Source organism: Silurus meridionalis, chromosome 19 (assembly GCF_014805685.1).
Source record: "Silurus meridionalis isolate SWU-2019-XX chromosome 19, ASM1480568v1, whole genome shotgun sequence".
NCBI classification, from domain to species: Eukaryota; Metazoa; Chordata; class Actinopteri; order Siluriformes; family Siluridae; genus Silurus; species Silurus meridionalis.
The window spans coordinates 16,767,175-16,783,730 of NC_060902.1; the positions used below are offsets into that span (position 1 = coordinate 16,767,175).

The window sequence follows — 16,556 nt, forward strand, 5'->3', positions numbered from 1 at the left end:
GTTACGCAACGCCGGCGTCTACGTTCGTTCAGTAATGACGTCAGATGGAAAAGCAAAAAAAAAGGAATGACGTCAGATGTAACGACCACGACATAATGTTTCACAAATAACAATTAAAAACAGATTTACAATTTAGGCAAATACTGAGCGGGAACGCTTTTCTCTTTGTCTGTCTTTCTATCCGTCACAGAAAATCTTTCTAGATTTGAACAAGTGTGGGTTCAGCACACCATATTCCACTAGAACATTCGTGGTGGATGTCATTGAGAAGCTCCATGCTGCTCGATAAGCCTTACTAAATTCAATTCTCATCCTCATCTAGCTTTCCACAGCTTCTCAACTATTGACCAACCTCTTCCGTCTTGGAATTTCAGTCATAGCAGGTGGGTTTGAGGGGAATCCACATCTGCTTTTCACCGGTGTCCCATAAGGCTCAGTGCTGGTTCCTCTTCTGTTCTTCATTGATACTTAATCTCCTGCTGAGGTCTTATCTTCACACTTCACTGCTATGTGGACGACACTCAACTCATCCTCTCGGTCCCTCTCTGATAATCGCTTTTCTTCTCGGCTCTCAGTCGACATCCTGTCTTACTTTTGGCGGAACTGAGCTGTTTATTCTATCTGATTAATCTTAAATCTTCCAATCTGACACTGATATTTTGAGAATAATGTCGTAGCAGTAGGTGATAAACCATGATTTTCCAGCCATATATGGTTCTTTACCAAACTGTTATCACAAAGCTGAATGCACACAATTGTACAGGAGGTTGGATGCTGGAACATGAAATTTTCCCTTCACTTGAACAAGGAGATCCAAACCTGTTGACAATGCTGTGCACAAAGCAAACTTTATGAAGATATGCTTTGCATGGGTTGGAGTGAAAGATCTCCTAATATAGAGCCAAGGCCACACCTGATATTCCATTGGAAACGAAGGTCTAAACAGGTGGAATCTGGCTAGGCGTGGTTGAAATGAAAACCTGCACCCTCACCAGGCCTTTCTGTAAATTATTGGACACCACTAACCTACTGTAAAATGCCTGCTGAAAGCCAGTAGCTTTCTGTAGCTACTATAGCATGGAAAACCTCCCTGAGAATAAGGAATAAGGAAGAAACTTTGATGGAGGATCAGAAATTAAGAAAATGACATGATCATTGGTCAGTGGTACCTCAGAGGGAGACTTTACACTATGACTATATGATACCAACAGGATACTACAGAATACAGGTGGTTTAAATGCCTTCTTTTGTATATTATTAGCTAAAGAAATCTGAGGAGTTCTACGGTTTGAGAGGTTTTTTGTGTTACAGCACCACCCACTGGCCGGGGTAGGCTTCACATTGATGTGTGCTTGGTCCCCTAAAGTCATATTAAAGTGATGTGAGATAGTTTTAACTCCTGGTTCTGAGGTTTTAGAAATTTTTAATAAATTAATCCAGATTAAACAAATTATTTGTGTTTTTGTGTTCTTTTTTTTGAGAGACAGAGTAAGACATTTCTGAGATGGGGGGATGGTGGACACGTTTAGAAACAAGAGAATGTATGAAATAAGTATATGCACACACACACACACACACACACACACACACACACACACACACACAGAGGAAGAGCCGCGAATGCAGACAGGCGTGCAGCCTTCGCCCGCGGGAGCGCGCATTATGACGTAAGTGAGTCGCCGCGCCGTGATGATGGCGGTGCGTGAACGCGCAGTTAAAGTAATGGCTGCTCTGGAACGGCGGGTGCCTTGTCTCGACGAATTCGTGGGTCAAAGCTGGAGCATCTGGGCAGAGAGGATTCACCTGACAGCATCGGACGGTGAGTGATCGCCATCCCACCGATTTTTCCCCACATTCGGGTGAAAAAAGTCGGTCGGATGCGCTTTATTTTCGCCGAAAGGCACGGCATCCCTAACCAATGTTACCCAAACAAAGAACCTGCCAGGTCCTAGCGCTGGCCGTCTGTGTGGTTTCCTTCAGGTCCTCTTAGCGCATACTTGCTCTCACTTTATGACTCTGGGTTTCATTGTTTCGGAATAAAAAAATGCGCCTGGAGCGAAAAAAAATCACAAAATAAACTCAAATCGCACAGTCTACAATTTTCTTTTTGCAAAAGTGACAGGCGTACACAAAATCGTCCGAACAACTTTCTGCACAGCCGCTTAGCTTAGCCGCCGTGCTCGGGGTTGCCAGGTCGCGCTATACAAACGGCAGAATTCCTCATATCTGTAATAATATACACAATCTTGAGGGCCGTATTAAGTTTGAATCGCACTTTAGAAACGCGGTCAAGACGTTTTGAAGGCACGTGGAAGGATTTTAACTTATTCATCCAACCGAATCAATTCGACGGAATTGGCAACCTCGTGATATCGTTCCGTTTTAGACGCCGGTGATACGTTATTTTTTCCCCTACCGCTATTCCGCCGGACCCGAGTCTCCTGCACTGTGATTGGTTGGTCGCGTCTTGCCCGTGCGTCCTAATTGGCCATTTAGCGGAGGGACTGTGGGGATTAACCAATTACAGCGAAGAGGCGGTGTCGTGCAGGAATACGGGCGAGGAAAAAAATATAACGTGCCGGTTATGGAGATTTTTATGATCGCAATATCGCCAATATTACCTGAGAAATGTAAATTTGATGGTTTGGGGAATAAACTGGTTTTCGTGTGGCCTGATTTCAGTTCATGCTAATCAGCCAAGTGTTTCCACCCCCTCCCCCCGTTTTCAGTATTAAAGATTTATCGTTATTTTATAAACCCAGTGTCAAATTTCTTCATCATATAAACGCCTTGCCCTGATTCTAGCCGATGGACACCGGGGTCCAGGTCCACATTGCCTCCAGATGCTTTAAAACCCTCCGTGGTTTGGTGTTCACAGGGTCGTGTCCCACCCACAGCCTGGGCCGTATCTCAAATGGTTCGCTTTGAGCCCTGAAGTGCACTAGATGTCTCTCTGACACCTCTAGTTACACGCCTCTGTAAAGGAAGGATGGAGGTATTTGGGACACGTATGAGACATCACTGGACATTTACCTGGTGTTTCAGGTACACACACTGTACTGTCTCCCCGCACGAGACGGAAAAAATAACCACAGACGTGGTTTCTGATTGTCAATTGATTCCCAACAACCCAAATGACCAAATCCTGGGTATGGTCCCCTCAGTCAAACCCAAACTAATCATGAACGTCCTTCACAAAAAACTGGTTTGAAGACGTCACGCCCGAGATCTTCAGGCTGTTTTTTGGGCCTCTGAAATGAAAGATAAACTGTGGTCCGAGTTTCTAGACACTCGGGAATTTTACTCCACTTCCTGTCGTGGAATGAAGCCAGTATCCTGATAGTACTTCCTGGAAAACATGACTTGTGTTGTGCCTGGTCGACAGGAAGTAGTGTTCGGAGGTGTCATGGTGGTTTCTCACGGTTTGCCTCGTGTGCTGGTATTGTGACGGTAAACCCTGAGATCTGATTCGAGCTCTTTCTCATAAAGATACACAACATAATATAATAATATTATAATCGATCTTGATCTTGGGGGGAAAAAATAAATCTGGGCGCTGGCAAATTTTTATTGGGCGTCGATCACAATGAACTGGGCCAATCAGAGGCCTCGACAAGCTCATGTATGTGGAATGTGAAGAGAGCAGATTGGGATTTTCCTGCAGGAGTTATTGTTTGAGTGAGTGAGGTTCCTAAACCTGAGGGGATCATTCGTCCTGAAATCCTGTTCACAAAAAAAACCCACAAAATTCTCTCAGGAAATCAAATCTGTGAGTTTTTTTCCGTTTCAGGGTCCGACGCAGACGATTGCAGCAAGAATGGCAAAAAAACGACGGAAACCATGACGTTGAGGAAGGAGGGTACGGATTCATCCTCGATTCTCGAAAATGTTTTTTTTTTTCTTTTCAGAATCTTTTTCGTGGAACGAAAATAATTTTTTTTCTTGCATGAACACTGACAGATATGTCGATCTTCGGCCACTATCCGGGACACGACGACTTTTACCTGGTGGTGTGCAGCCACTGCAGTCAGGTGGTGAAGCCGCAGGCCTTCGAGAAGCACTGTGAGAGGAGGCACGGCTCGGTCGGGAAGCTCTATGCACACCTGCGCTTTACACCGCCAGCCGGCCAGCAGCGCTCCCACGCCCGCCATGGACACGCTCCGCCCACCACCGCCCACGGTCCGGGCAGCTGGAGCGGGAAGAGCCAGAGCGGAGGAGGAGGAGCGGCACGTCCGTCGCCTCAATCGCCCTCCACGCCGCCTCAGTTTAAACACACTAAGACGCCCAAGGACGGAGTTCGGTAAGACGTGTCATTTTTTTAAGGTCTACTTGTAGAGTCTTGAGAAATGTCCTCCAGCTGAAATGTTTGCTGTGATTCTCATCTCCTCGTGCAGCCTTTCACCTCTGGAAAAGACCTCCAATTCTGGTCATTCAGAGTCCACCGTCTTTAAGCAGCCTCCGCCCCTGGAGCCCCCGCGCAGCTCTCCTCCCCCGAGTCTCAGAGACCCTCCGTGGCCCTACGGAGGCCCGTCACCCAGCCGACCCTCTCCGAGCTCCATGGAGAAATCCCCGGGCCAGAAAGCAGAGTCTGGATCGTCCGGCGCCCCGGCACCGCACGCCCGAAGCAACCGGTCGTACAAGACCTCGAGTAAGTATCAGATGAGCTCACGTGATCTGGAAACGCGAAGCAAAATTATGTTAAGTTTTTCGCACGCATCCATATTTTACACACGTTTTTTCATCTTTTGACGTGGATTTAATTTATGAAAAGGACGAAAATGTCTCCTTAATGCAGAAAAAGAGTGTGACCTGGACAAACACTGCGGCGTGTTGGATCCGGAGAGGAAGAAAGTTTGCACGCGGCTGTTAACCTGCAATGTGAGTTCCTCCTCCTTCTCGCTGCATCTAAAACGCTAATTCTGGTCAATCTGACCACGTGTAGTAGTCGTAGGGTAGCGGTCGTTATAATTGCTCGGTTATGAAGACGACAGAGGGTAAAATTCATTTTTAAGGCTGTAAAATCAAATAACTGCCTCGTGGTATGAGATTTCCACATCTAGTCCCTATTTGCTGTTATAAGAACCTCCACTCTTCTGGGAAGATGTTCCACTAGATTTGTGAAGATCTGTGCGCCTTCGAAAAAACGAGGGTCAGGTGCCGACGTAAGTGAGGTGAGGAGGCCTGGGGTGCAGTCAGCGTTCACATTCATCCCAAAGATGTTCAGTCGGGTTGGAGCTTAGTAGCAGGAGATCTTCCGCTCCATCCTATATAAAACATATCTTCATGGAGCTGGCTTTGTGCACAGGGGCATTGTCATGGTGGAACAGATTTTGGTCAAGTAGTTCAAGTACAGGGAAAATTTCATGCTTCTGCATCCAAAGACGTCCTGTACAATTGTGTGCCTCCAACTTTGTGCTCACAGTTTGAAGAAGAACCACATATGGCTGGAAAAGTCATGTGCCCAATACTTTTGTTCCATGTGGGTGTCAGTGGCTAGATGTTTTTCTACCCATGATGTTTGCTGTGTTCCGTAAGGTAAAACAACGCTTTTTCTTTTAGATTAATGCCTACATCTCAGTGTTTACAGGAAGTTACACAGACATGACTTACAGGAAATGAGGAAGGAATTACAGGAAATGACCATCTGTCTTTTGTCCAACTTGTTCAGTAGTCGCTTATTTTTATTTTTTAAAATTTCGAAGTTAAAAAAAAGACAGGCTTTATAAAAAAAAAAAAAAAAAAAAAAAAAAGGCAGCATGAGAACGTAGTGTTTTTATATATATATATATATATATATATATATATATATATATATATATATATATATATATATATATATATATATATATATATATTTTTTTTTTTACTGAACACCTGAGAGGGCTTCTAAAATAAATAAATAACCATCAGAAGAGCAGCAGCATGGCCTTCAGAATGTTCAGTATGAAGCTGGTTCCCGGGAAGTGTTTATACAGATGCCGGTTTTTCTCTTTAATGTGATATAATGCATCCGAATCGTTATCGTTAAATATAACAAAGGTAAAGGAGTCCCCCCCCCACTTGTCGCATGTATATTAGATGTTAGGAAGCTGGGGTCAGAGTGTAGGATCAGCCATGATGCAGCCCCCCTGGAGCACAGAGTCATAAGGACCTTGTGATCCTGGGGTTTAAACCCCGACCTTCCAAACAGTAACACGGATACAGATTGACCAGACTATATTCTTTCCCTCCTACAGATCCACTCCATTCACCAGCGGAGGAAGGTTGTCGGTCGAAGTAAGAACTTCGACCAGCTGGTGGCAGAGCTGAAGATGGTCTCGAAAAACCGAGAGCGAAGTGTTCAGAGCAACGAGGAACCGGCTGCTCAATCCCCGAGCCCCGAGATCCCCAGAGAGCCGAACTCCTCGCCGTTCTGCAGGAGACCCCTGAGCAACTCTCCCGCCTTCAGGTACGAGCCCTGAGGCAGAGAAGAGCAGAGCAGCTCGGGATTTTATTATTTTTTTTTTTTATCCATTCAGGGTCATTCGATCCAAATGGTATCTTGCGTACGAGTCATAGTGCATCATCACTCATGTCTGAATTACAGAAACTTCTCCCTCGCATCTTTCGTATCCTGGCAAGAGAATTTCATCTCTAAAACCCAAGTCGCAGTTCTTCATATCTCGCATTCGAGCCGTTCATCTCACACGCGCTATGGGGCAATTCATCTCGCAAATCCGCATTGCAAATTATGATATATTTAAGATGCGATATATTAAAGGTACATATGAAGCGCAACTACTGATGCGATACGATTCACCCTGATTACGATGCCGTGCGATACGATTTAAATTTCAATCGTCACAACGCGATTCAATGCAACGATGGAATAAAACATATACGATACTCTGCAGATAATTATCAATTTACTGAAGTGCCTTCTGACTTCTAACGGCCCTTTAACACACACACAATGAAATAAAAGCAGACGTTCGTCTCCTGTTGTGTCTGCAGAAAGATGCAGCTCTACCTCTGCCATGTTAATCTGTATTCTGTTTGACTCTCTGTGGGACACGCCTCGGTGTCCGTAGTGTTGATACGACGAGAGAACGTGCTCGAGAACCGAGGAGAAATCAATTTACGTATCAAATATTGGTCTCAAATTATTGGTCACTTTCAAAAATAATAAAAATATAACGCAACTACTGATAATTATATTATGCAAATATGTTAAAAAACGATCCAAACTTTCATTGCCGATGCACCAATGCAAATCGATGAATCTTACTAAACATGTATATGAATGTATATATTAATTTTCTGGGGGGGTTTTGCAACGCATTTGTGACCCACAGGACGCGAACGGGATCGGAGAATGCCTCCGAGGAGGAGAGGGCGGTTCGGGAGGAGGGTGTGGCTCGGGCTTCCTCACCCCTCACTCAGGGTCGAATCTCCAGTGACGAAAGCGAGGGAGAGGGCAACGATGAACCTGCAGACTGGCACTCCAGCCCCTGGCATCCCAAACCACTCGCGGTAGCCAACACACAGTTTTCACGTATTGTAAAAAAAAATCGTCTGTATGTCCACAAAAACATCGTTATTTTGTAATAAGATTTTTAGCACTTGGGCCTAAAAAGGTCTCTTTTAAAAAAATATATATTTTTTATATCCGTCAGAATTCCTTCCACTCTGTGTGACTTGATTTTGTTTAAATGAACCCTTTGACCTCGACAGAGCCTCGTGCGCTGGAACGCGCAGATTTTATCTCCTCGAATGTACAAATTTTATATAGAAATCCCGCTGCCAAATCCTTCAGACGTCTCGCAGTCGAGACTCCAACATTGGTGCCAGATGCTGAGCAGGCGTTCGTTTGCCTGGATTTCTTTTGGTCCTATAGGAAAATGACCTTTAACTAGTGTTGAGACGCAGACAGTTTCCTGGCTCATCCACTGCGTTCTCTGTCCTCGGCTCACCCCCCCGATCTTTGAGATTTGTATCCTTGTTGGAACAGAACTGATTAAACGTCTGTCAGAGCCTCTGAGTATTTAAAGCTGTCATTCAGCACAAACGTGTGTGTTTAAATTCCAGCGCCAACACAGCTGGCTCGGCCCCCGAGCAGCGTCTTAAGTGTGATCAGATGTGGAATTTAATAAGCGAATTGAGCGTCACGGTCCCCCCCGAGGAGACGTCTGCAAAACGAACCTGTCTTCGACCACCTGACAATAACAATTGAACGTTTTTGTCTGGTTTAAGACGCTTGTACCGAGCAGCTCGTTTTGTTTTTCCCTCTTCCAGGTGTGTACGTTCGGTAGTGTTTCTCTGGGTCACGGCGTCTTCACGTTCGACAGACGGCTTCATCACCTGCGGTCTGCTGTGAGTGCCATGGTGGAGTCTCACCTCAGCGCTCACCTATGGAAGTAAGTGTGTCACTTTTTTTCAGTTCCTCACCAGGGACTTGAGGCATCATTTAAACCTAACAAATAAACCGCTACTGGCAGACGGCTGAATAATGCCTTCTGATGTTTACATAAACCTCAAGTTTCTGGATTTCTCTGTTAAAAAAAAAAAACTAAACCAGATGTTGCCTCTCTCTTGAAAGGACCTGTCGAGCATCTGAGTGAGGAAAAACACTCCAAACAGCTTAGTGTTGGATCAGTATTTTAGATGTATTTATATTTACTGCTTTTTTTCCCCCCTCTATAGAAAAATACCTCAAGCATCCGAGCCTCAGTCGCAGAGTTCCTCATCGAAGCCTTCAGCCATTCCTTCCTCCCCATCCTTCACTTCCCATCATTCCAAGCAGAGGGCAGGAAATCCCAGTGCCACCTCCCTCAAGTCGTCTTCATTTTCGTCGCACGGAGCAGGCAGGGACGGTTCCTCCTCCAGCACCAGTAGATCCTCGGCTCAGTCTGAGAAATCCGGAGGTCCCCAGTCCACAGCGCACTCCAAACCTGCTCAGACTGCCACGCACCCGGGCACGGGGCGGTCCAGAAACCCCGTAGGCAGACCCAGCAAGCAGCAGCTGCGTCTCAGGGAAACGGACCGGGCTGACCCAGCCGCTCCAACAAAGCGGAAAGGCTCTCTAAGCGAGGCCGACACGGTCAGCCCGGACAGGAACTGTGTGAGCCCCGATCGGGACCGAACCCGGCCGCTCGGCTCGGGCAAAACGGCGCCGGCTCAGATCCCGGCTTTAGCGCCGCCATCATCTCACGGACAGACGAACGGCTCGCTATCGCCGGGCCACAAGCAGAGCCGGGCCGAGCTGTGGCTGTTTAAGCGGACTCACCCGCCGGGCAGAACCTCGCCCACAGAGCCAGGCGCATCTGGCCGAGCAGGAAACTCAGGACACCACAGCAGGCCTCCCGGATATGAGCACAGAGGCTTGGGCAAGAAACGTAAGAGCAGCGACTCATCTCCCCCTTCCAAAGCGCACCGGCTGTCCAACTCCCCTCACTCCGGCTTCTACCCCTGGAAAGAAAGCAAAGGAGCACCGCTGCCTGTAGGAGGGGAGAAGAAGCTCAGTGCGTCCAAGGTGAGTCGGTAAACCTGACGAGGTTTAATCAGATAAACGTATTACTGCTCTAGTGCTTTTTATTTCTATAGACACTTTTGAATATATATGTCCCTAGAAATTTCATGCAAATTACAATATCAGATCTATTTTATTTATAAATATCTGCCGGATATGGAAATAGTAGACTTTGAACTGTTAAATGGAATGACCCCGCCCCCCGAGCAACAAACCAGGAAGTGACATCAGCACCGATTTGCTTTGCTAGATGAAATGAAAACCTTTTTTCTCTCTCTACAGTTTTACGTTCTCTGTTTGTTCACAGCCAAAACTCCATCGCTGAGCGGGTCCTCCTGGCGAGCACTGCAAACTTGTATGGACTGCGGGCCCAAGTCTCCAGACGTGTGTGTGTGTGTGTGTGTGCGTGAGTGTGTGTGCGAGAGAGCGAGCGAGAGTCTGGAAGTGTTAGACCAGTGTGGATCATTTCGTCCATGGTCCTTTTAAAAAGCCAATATATGAATGTGAGTTGCGAGTGAATGGCAGATGATGGAGGGGAGTGAATTTCTCGGTGAATTCAGAAATACCTCACAATCTACTGGACATGCTGCTATATAAATGTTGATTTATAAAAATGGATTAAAATATTCTTTATACTTGAGTCACCGAGTATGGATTTTTACTAATCTTTTGATTGATTGCATTATAATCCTAGTGTTTATCAACATAAACGTGTTTTATTAGTAGTAGTAGTAGTAGTGCATGAATTATTAGGACACACACCTTACCTGTGAGCCACGCCTTTTCAGCATGGATAATTTAACACCCCTATTTCCTCGTCATAATGGTATCGCCTGAGAGTGCACGGTTTTTCCCTGCACACGGAGGGGCCGGAAGTTGTGACGTAATGTTTACCCCCACCAAGAGGCATTTAAAGATGTATCTCCTGATCGTTACTGTAAAAATTGTACAGTGAATTAGGACTTAGAATTAGCGACACGCCTGCGTCAAACCCCCCCCCATCCCGGAAGTCGCAGTGGTCTGTCCCGAGTTCTGCTTCGGCTCACATGGCGGCTGTGTGTCAGAGTAATAACAGTAAGAGGAAGCGGAATACCGGTTTAACATGATCACTGCGGGGAGACACCTCGCTTTTCGGGCACGACAGCTCTGGCTCGTGTGTCCTGCTCCCACCTGAGCTACGGTCATCAGAAGCGAGGCGGACATGCGGCCGGGAGTGGAGTACAGTCCGGTAGGTGAGGGGCTCGGGATGCGGGAGTACTGGCTGTACTCGTGCATGCGCAAAATCGCTCTCGTGGCCGCGCATTGTGTCGCTCTGGGCTTCACCGCGCTCATCGGAGTTTTATCCAGACCAGGAACAAGTGAGTTTCATCAACATCAGACATAAAGGGCTTTACTTATTTCTGAAATCATTTCTATTGTCGCCTTTACTACTGATACCATAATAATACTATTCATTATAATAACAATCTCAATGTTGCGCATACATAAGACTGAATACACATTACTCTCAATAACAACAAAAACAATAATTACCATTAGTATAATTGATAACAAATACACAATACTGCACAAAAGCGCCTTTTTTAAATAACATTTTCATGTGTTAATATTTGCCTTATAAAATCACATTTCTTAACATTTTACTTTCATAACCAAAAAAAGTCATTAACAAACTTATTTTGTAGGCCACTGTTTACACACACACACACACACACACACATATACACTTATAATCAATATAATGTAATGAAACAAAGTCTGGGAGAAATGTGGCAGGTTTTCTGACGTGTACAACAAATCAGTAAATTTCCTTATAAAACAATACAAAAATGTAGCTGAAACTCCTATTTCTTTCTTTTGTTGTTGTTGTTGCCTAATGCATTTACATCCTTTCTGCTCTTTATAGTTGAGCATTTTTATTTCTAGAAGTCTAATTGCATTCGTTTTAAAGTTATTCCTGGATGTGCTAAAGATTACGGTACCGTACTGTATTTAGTAATAATAATAACGTATACACTTGTAATATTACAGACTCAGATTTCAGTGTTTTATCCCATTAGTTAAGACTTCAGTTGTGCTGGGATCGTTGTGGTTTTCTCTTTTTCCTAGCGTGTTTTTTGCTGGGAAATTAATACACAAAAGTTTCACATAATCCTGAGACTGAAAAAGAAAATTTGAGTCATTGACTAAAAACCCAACCCTTCACTCACTCAGTTTAATAAAAAAACATAATTATACACACACATTCCTGTTGACAGGAGTGTAAGAAATAGGAATAACATCTCAAAAGATCCAGAATCAGTTCCAGCTGGTGTCAGATACTTGTGTAAGGAACTGTACATGTTTTACTTTTTTCTTTTTTTCCTGCTGAAGCTTGTCTGACAACTATTTCATGTTTTGTCAGTACTGCTGACAACCACCTATTTTTTAACACCTTAAAGTCTGGAATGTTCAGCATTCACCGTGTGATTTGCTGCTTTCTGTAGATGGGATAAAAAGAGAGAGAAGTATCATTGAAGGGGCGAAGGGGCTGAGATTACCACTGAGTGTACCAAGTGTCTGATATCTCCAAAGAAAGCATATGTGATTGGACCTTGAATTGCAAAATTCCAGGAATTTTCAAGACTGGAAACTTTCCATGGGAATTAGCAGAAATATATGGGAATTACCATGAATGAATTGGGAATTTACAAAATTTCAGTTTAGCCGATAAGCGGGAACTTAAATGTAGGTCGGGAAAAAAAAAATCTCGCAGGATCATTTTGATTAAAACAACCAGATTGAATGCAATTTGGGTTGAAATTCTCCCTGCACATTCATCAATCACATGCACATTTACTGCATGGGTCACTGAGGCCACGCCCCCTACATGCACCGTGTATTCCTCCATCACATCAAACAATTAATCCGGCACGCAAAATATCAAAAAAATGTTGACTATTCATAAATTACATACATTTATGTGTAAAAATATCTGTCAAAAATCTGTCAAATAATGACAGTAGAATATCAGAGCAGATGTTTTGTGTGATGGTCAGAGGGCCCGAGACTTCACTCAGCCGGCTCTAGTGATGCGTTAAAGGCCGAGAGCGCAACAGAACACAAAGTAGCATAGACAAAGTAGGAAAATGCAAATCGGGACTATCTTGAGTGTTCCCTCTAACCTCCAGGTGCTGGTTTTTGTGTATTTGCAGGTCTCTTCTCTTGGCACCCGCTCTGCATGTCACTCGGGGTGAGTTCCTGGTTTAACCCGAACTAAACATTACAAACTGGTTTCCCCTTTGCATCAGAAGAAAATGCCCTTTTCCTTTTGTTTCCCCTCTTCCTTTTTTTCCACAAGTCTTTTGCATCGCTTCCTTTCTCTCTTTTGTTGGGAGGATGATGAATGTCTAACTGGCGCACGGCCTCGAGGCCGATCGATGAATAATGCATCACGGTCCTGAATTATGAATAGTACACGGTGGAACAGGGAGATAATTAGGCTCGCGCCTCTCCTGTCTGCGTATCGGCATCGAGGCTATAGTTACGACTGACCCGAGGCGCTGAGCGCTTTTCCATCGCAGTGACGCGCTGAGCGACGCGGCGTGACCTTCCAGCTCCTCGTCTGTACACAGTCTCCTATTGTACTGTTGTGGGGGAACGGGCGCCAATAATGAAAAAGCTCAGTGACTTACAGTTCTTATTCCTGCAGGGATCAGCGGCGATGTGAAACCGATCCCTTTTCCATGCTTAGAAATAATGATCACGCTGGGTGTGTTTACATAATACAGAAAAATTCCGTCATATCTACATCATCCTACCTTTACATTTGTAGTTGACCTGTAACTTTTTGTGTTTATTGCATGCACGCCTTATTGCCTACGATTGTGAATAGTTGTACATTTCCCTATTAAGATGAATAAAGTATCCATCCATCATATATAAAATACGTGCGTTAAGACGTGTACGGCCTCCTTTACTGTGACTGAAAGAGCAGTAATAAAAGATACGCGTTTTTAAACTGCTTGTTTCTTCCTCTTTCTCAGTTCTGTCTGTGCATGACTGAGGGGATCCTGCTCTTCTCTGGTGAGGGTTCTCTATGCTGCTTCAAGTCACGTAAAGGAAAGGTCCGGATACACTGGGTCCTTCAGGTGTTGCTGCTGCTTTTAGCAGCCATGGGCGTCGGGTTCATGGTGGCCAGTAAGAGGAAGTCTGAGCACCCTCACATGGAGACGTGGCACAGCCTGCTGGGCGTGGGGACGTTGGTGGCTACGACGCTGCAGGCGGCCTGCGGCGTGTGCCTGCTGTTCCCCAAGCTCATCCAGACCGTCTCCGTGACCCGGCTGCGTCTCTACCATGCCACCTGCGGCCTCGTGGCCTACCTGCTGGCCACCGTCACCGTCACCTCCGCCTTGTTCAGCGACTGGTTCCAGGCCACGGTCAAGGGGCCGATTTGGTACGCCTTCCTGCTCCTGCCCCCATTCCCTGCTCTGGTGGTGATGAACCAAATCACCAACACCTTCCTGCCTAAGAAAAAGCTCACAACGTGAACCATCTCGAGGAGCACAAACGGACACGACGAAGCCGGAAGCAATACGGCGGAACTCGCAGCGTGATTACAGTGTGATTTTAAAAGAACTTTGACTTTTCTTAGTTTGTGAGGAAAATACTTACATTCCTGATCATTTTATCTTGTTTCCACTAACGATAAGACTTTGCATTGTTACTCACTTAACAAAGCGTAACTTGTGTTTTATTCGAAGACGGCGTATGTAACTGCACTTGAGCAACTGGCTGCACTTGAAGCGTGAATGATCTCCTGTGAAAGGTGTTTCCAATACCTTCGTGTGAAATGGAACCTCAGTTTGGGTTTGGACCAAAATAATGTGTGTGTGTGTGTGTGTGTGTGTGTGTGTGTGTGTGTGTTTGTGTAAATCTGTAGTTTAACACCTTAAACGTGTGACGATATTTATGACAGTTTCCTAACGAATTTTTAGCTACGAAATGTCTACCTACAAGCAAATAGAGTTATTAATAAATATTGCTTTTGATAATAATAATAATAATAATAATAATAATAATAAGCCGTCCTTGTGCGACCTTCGCCATTATGCCTGTCCGGAGTCAGCAATATTTGGGAGCGTCCTGTAAAACAATAAAGGATGAAATGAACCGCAACATGGCGATCACTGCATAAATCGTGGCCTTGTTGCCATGGTTACATTCCGTATGTCATGTAGGAATCTGTTTAGAAGAAAATAACACACCTGGCAACCAATCGGAAACGAGTATTTGAAGTGGTTATGGTGTAATGGTACGTGGTGTAGCGTGCAAACGATTGTCGCCACATTTTTACTTGTGTGTGTGTGTGTGTGTGTGTGTGTGTGCTTTTAGATGTATTCTTAATCAAACTCTTTGTAGAATTTTTCATCATGACAATGTGCAGACAGGATGAAATGGAAACCCTCACCATATATGGCAATTTGCGGCGTATCTGTATAAAAATGTGTCTTAATTATGAGCAATAATGTAGACTTTTTAACTAAACACCTTGTGCGTCCCGGCGCTTCTTGCGCACTCCATCACTACTTGTTCTTCACTAAGTGAGACTCCTGGTAACCTACTTTTCTTCCGCTAAGGGTTTTTTCTTTTGTGTACGATCACGGCCAGGAGTCATTCACAATATACACACATCCTCATTCACAACAAACAAGTTAAACAAGTTAAGAAGTCACGTTATACGCGTAGAAACGTGCGTGCACATAGCAAACCTATTCGGTTTCTTGTTCCAGGGTAAAAGGAATCACATCGCTCAGCTGTACGTTTGTTAGACGCAACATCTAACGCAGATTTCAACTCTTGTACCCTAAAACTGAGACAAAAAGAGTATTATGGCGCTGAGAATACCGGTGGATTTAATACACGATACTGCCGAGGTGTTGTTTTATTTTATTTTGGAGAAAATGAGGGCTTGTGAATTCGCAGTCTAAAAGTCGAATCAGCTCGTGCTGATGACCAGACACAACACCTTAAATAAACCTTTAAGAGGATACACACCAATATTCACTTTTGTAGGTTTAAAGTGTGTTTTTTTTTTTTAAAGGCATCGATGGTTTGTATAAATGCAGCAGCAATAAATTACTTTCAAATTATATCGTGGATTTATTTATTTGATAAAATATTAAAAAATGAACTATGTAGCTAAATAATCCATTAGTACATGTATGTTATGTTGTGTTTGTATTCTAATCAGTTTGGCAGATGATATAAAAACCCCATGTTGATGGTTATTTAATGCTTGTATTAAAAAACTTCACAGAAATATGACACGAATAATTCAGACGTGCACGTCGGGATCCCGATAACACACTGATCCCATACCACGAGGAGATGCCACTCATGCTGTACACGATCCAGCAGACCAAAACGAGTTGATCAGGGGATTAAGAACCAGTGTCGTAAGGTAAATTTTTTAGTTTTACACTGTTGTATTAGACACGGGTGAAGCTGATCTCCAGTTGATTAGCGTGACTATATAAAAAGGTGGGAAGTAACGAGTTACATTTACTCGAGTTACTGTAATTGAGTATTTTACTTTTGAAACTTAAATAAATCATTTCAAATTTACTTAAGGAGATTTTGTTTGAAGTGTTTAACTATATTTTAAATTGTTTCCATTGCTGAGGAAAAAATATATATAAATAAAATAATGCAAGGCATAAAAAAAAAAAAAATCACGTTTCGAAAAGAAAGAAAGAGGCGGATCGCAGAGATGCAGATCCTCCTGAAATGCCGTCGAATCAAAAGTTGTTCTTATTTCGCCATTTGCATCATAAATGACATCAGAAAAGGTGATTAGATTTTTGCTGTGAAAGTTTAATTTGTAAAGTTTAATTTGTAAAGTTTAATTTGTAAAGGTGTTCCTTTAATTAAAAACAAATAGTTTGAGATTTATATCTCCTTTCCCTTCGTGAACGACACTAGAATCCCCTCTAAAACTCGGTACATTTTTACTCAGAAAATTTCAAATGTGTGACTTTTTACTTTTACTTGAGAAAACGAAAGCATC

The 16,556-nt window shown here is 44.0% G+C and overlaps 2 protein-coding genes across 2 annotated transcripts; both read left to right on the forward strand.

The window, feature by feature from the left end:
• Positions 1-1,592: 1,592 nt before the first annotated feature.
• On the forward strand, positions 1,593-10,148 carry atxn7l2a (ataxin 7-like 2a). Its single transcript, XM_046875642.1, has 10 exons — positions 1,593-1,819; positions 3,791-3,859; positions 3,961-4,300; positions 4,395-4,648; positions 4,796-4,878; positions 6,237-6,448; positions 7,335-7,512; positions 8,275-8,396; positions 8,683-9,511; positions 9,816-10,148. The coding sequence occupies exons 1-10, from the start codon at positions 1,690-1,692 to the stop codon at positions 9,831-9,833; spliced, it is 2,235 nt and encodes a 744-aa protein (XP_046731598.1). The 5' UTR covers positions 1,593-1,689; the 3' UTR covers positions 9,834-10,148.
• A 289-nt stretch (positions 10,149-10,437) lies between these two features.
• Positions 10,438-15,639, forward strand: LOC124402330 (probable transmembrane reductase CYB561D1). The gene is made up of 3 exons (XM_046875288.1): positions 10,438-10,866; positions 12,703-12,740; positions 13,534-15,639. Exons 1-3 carry the CDS (start codon positions 10,710-10,712, stop codon positions 14,035-14,037), a joined length of 699 nt encoding a protein of 232 aa, XP_046731244.1. The 5' UTR covers positions 10,438-10,709; the 3' UTR covers positions 14,038-15,639.
• Positions 15,640-16,556: the final 917 nt, after the last annotated feature.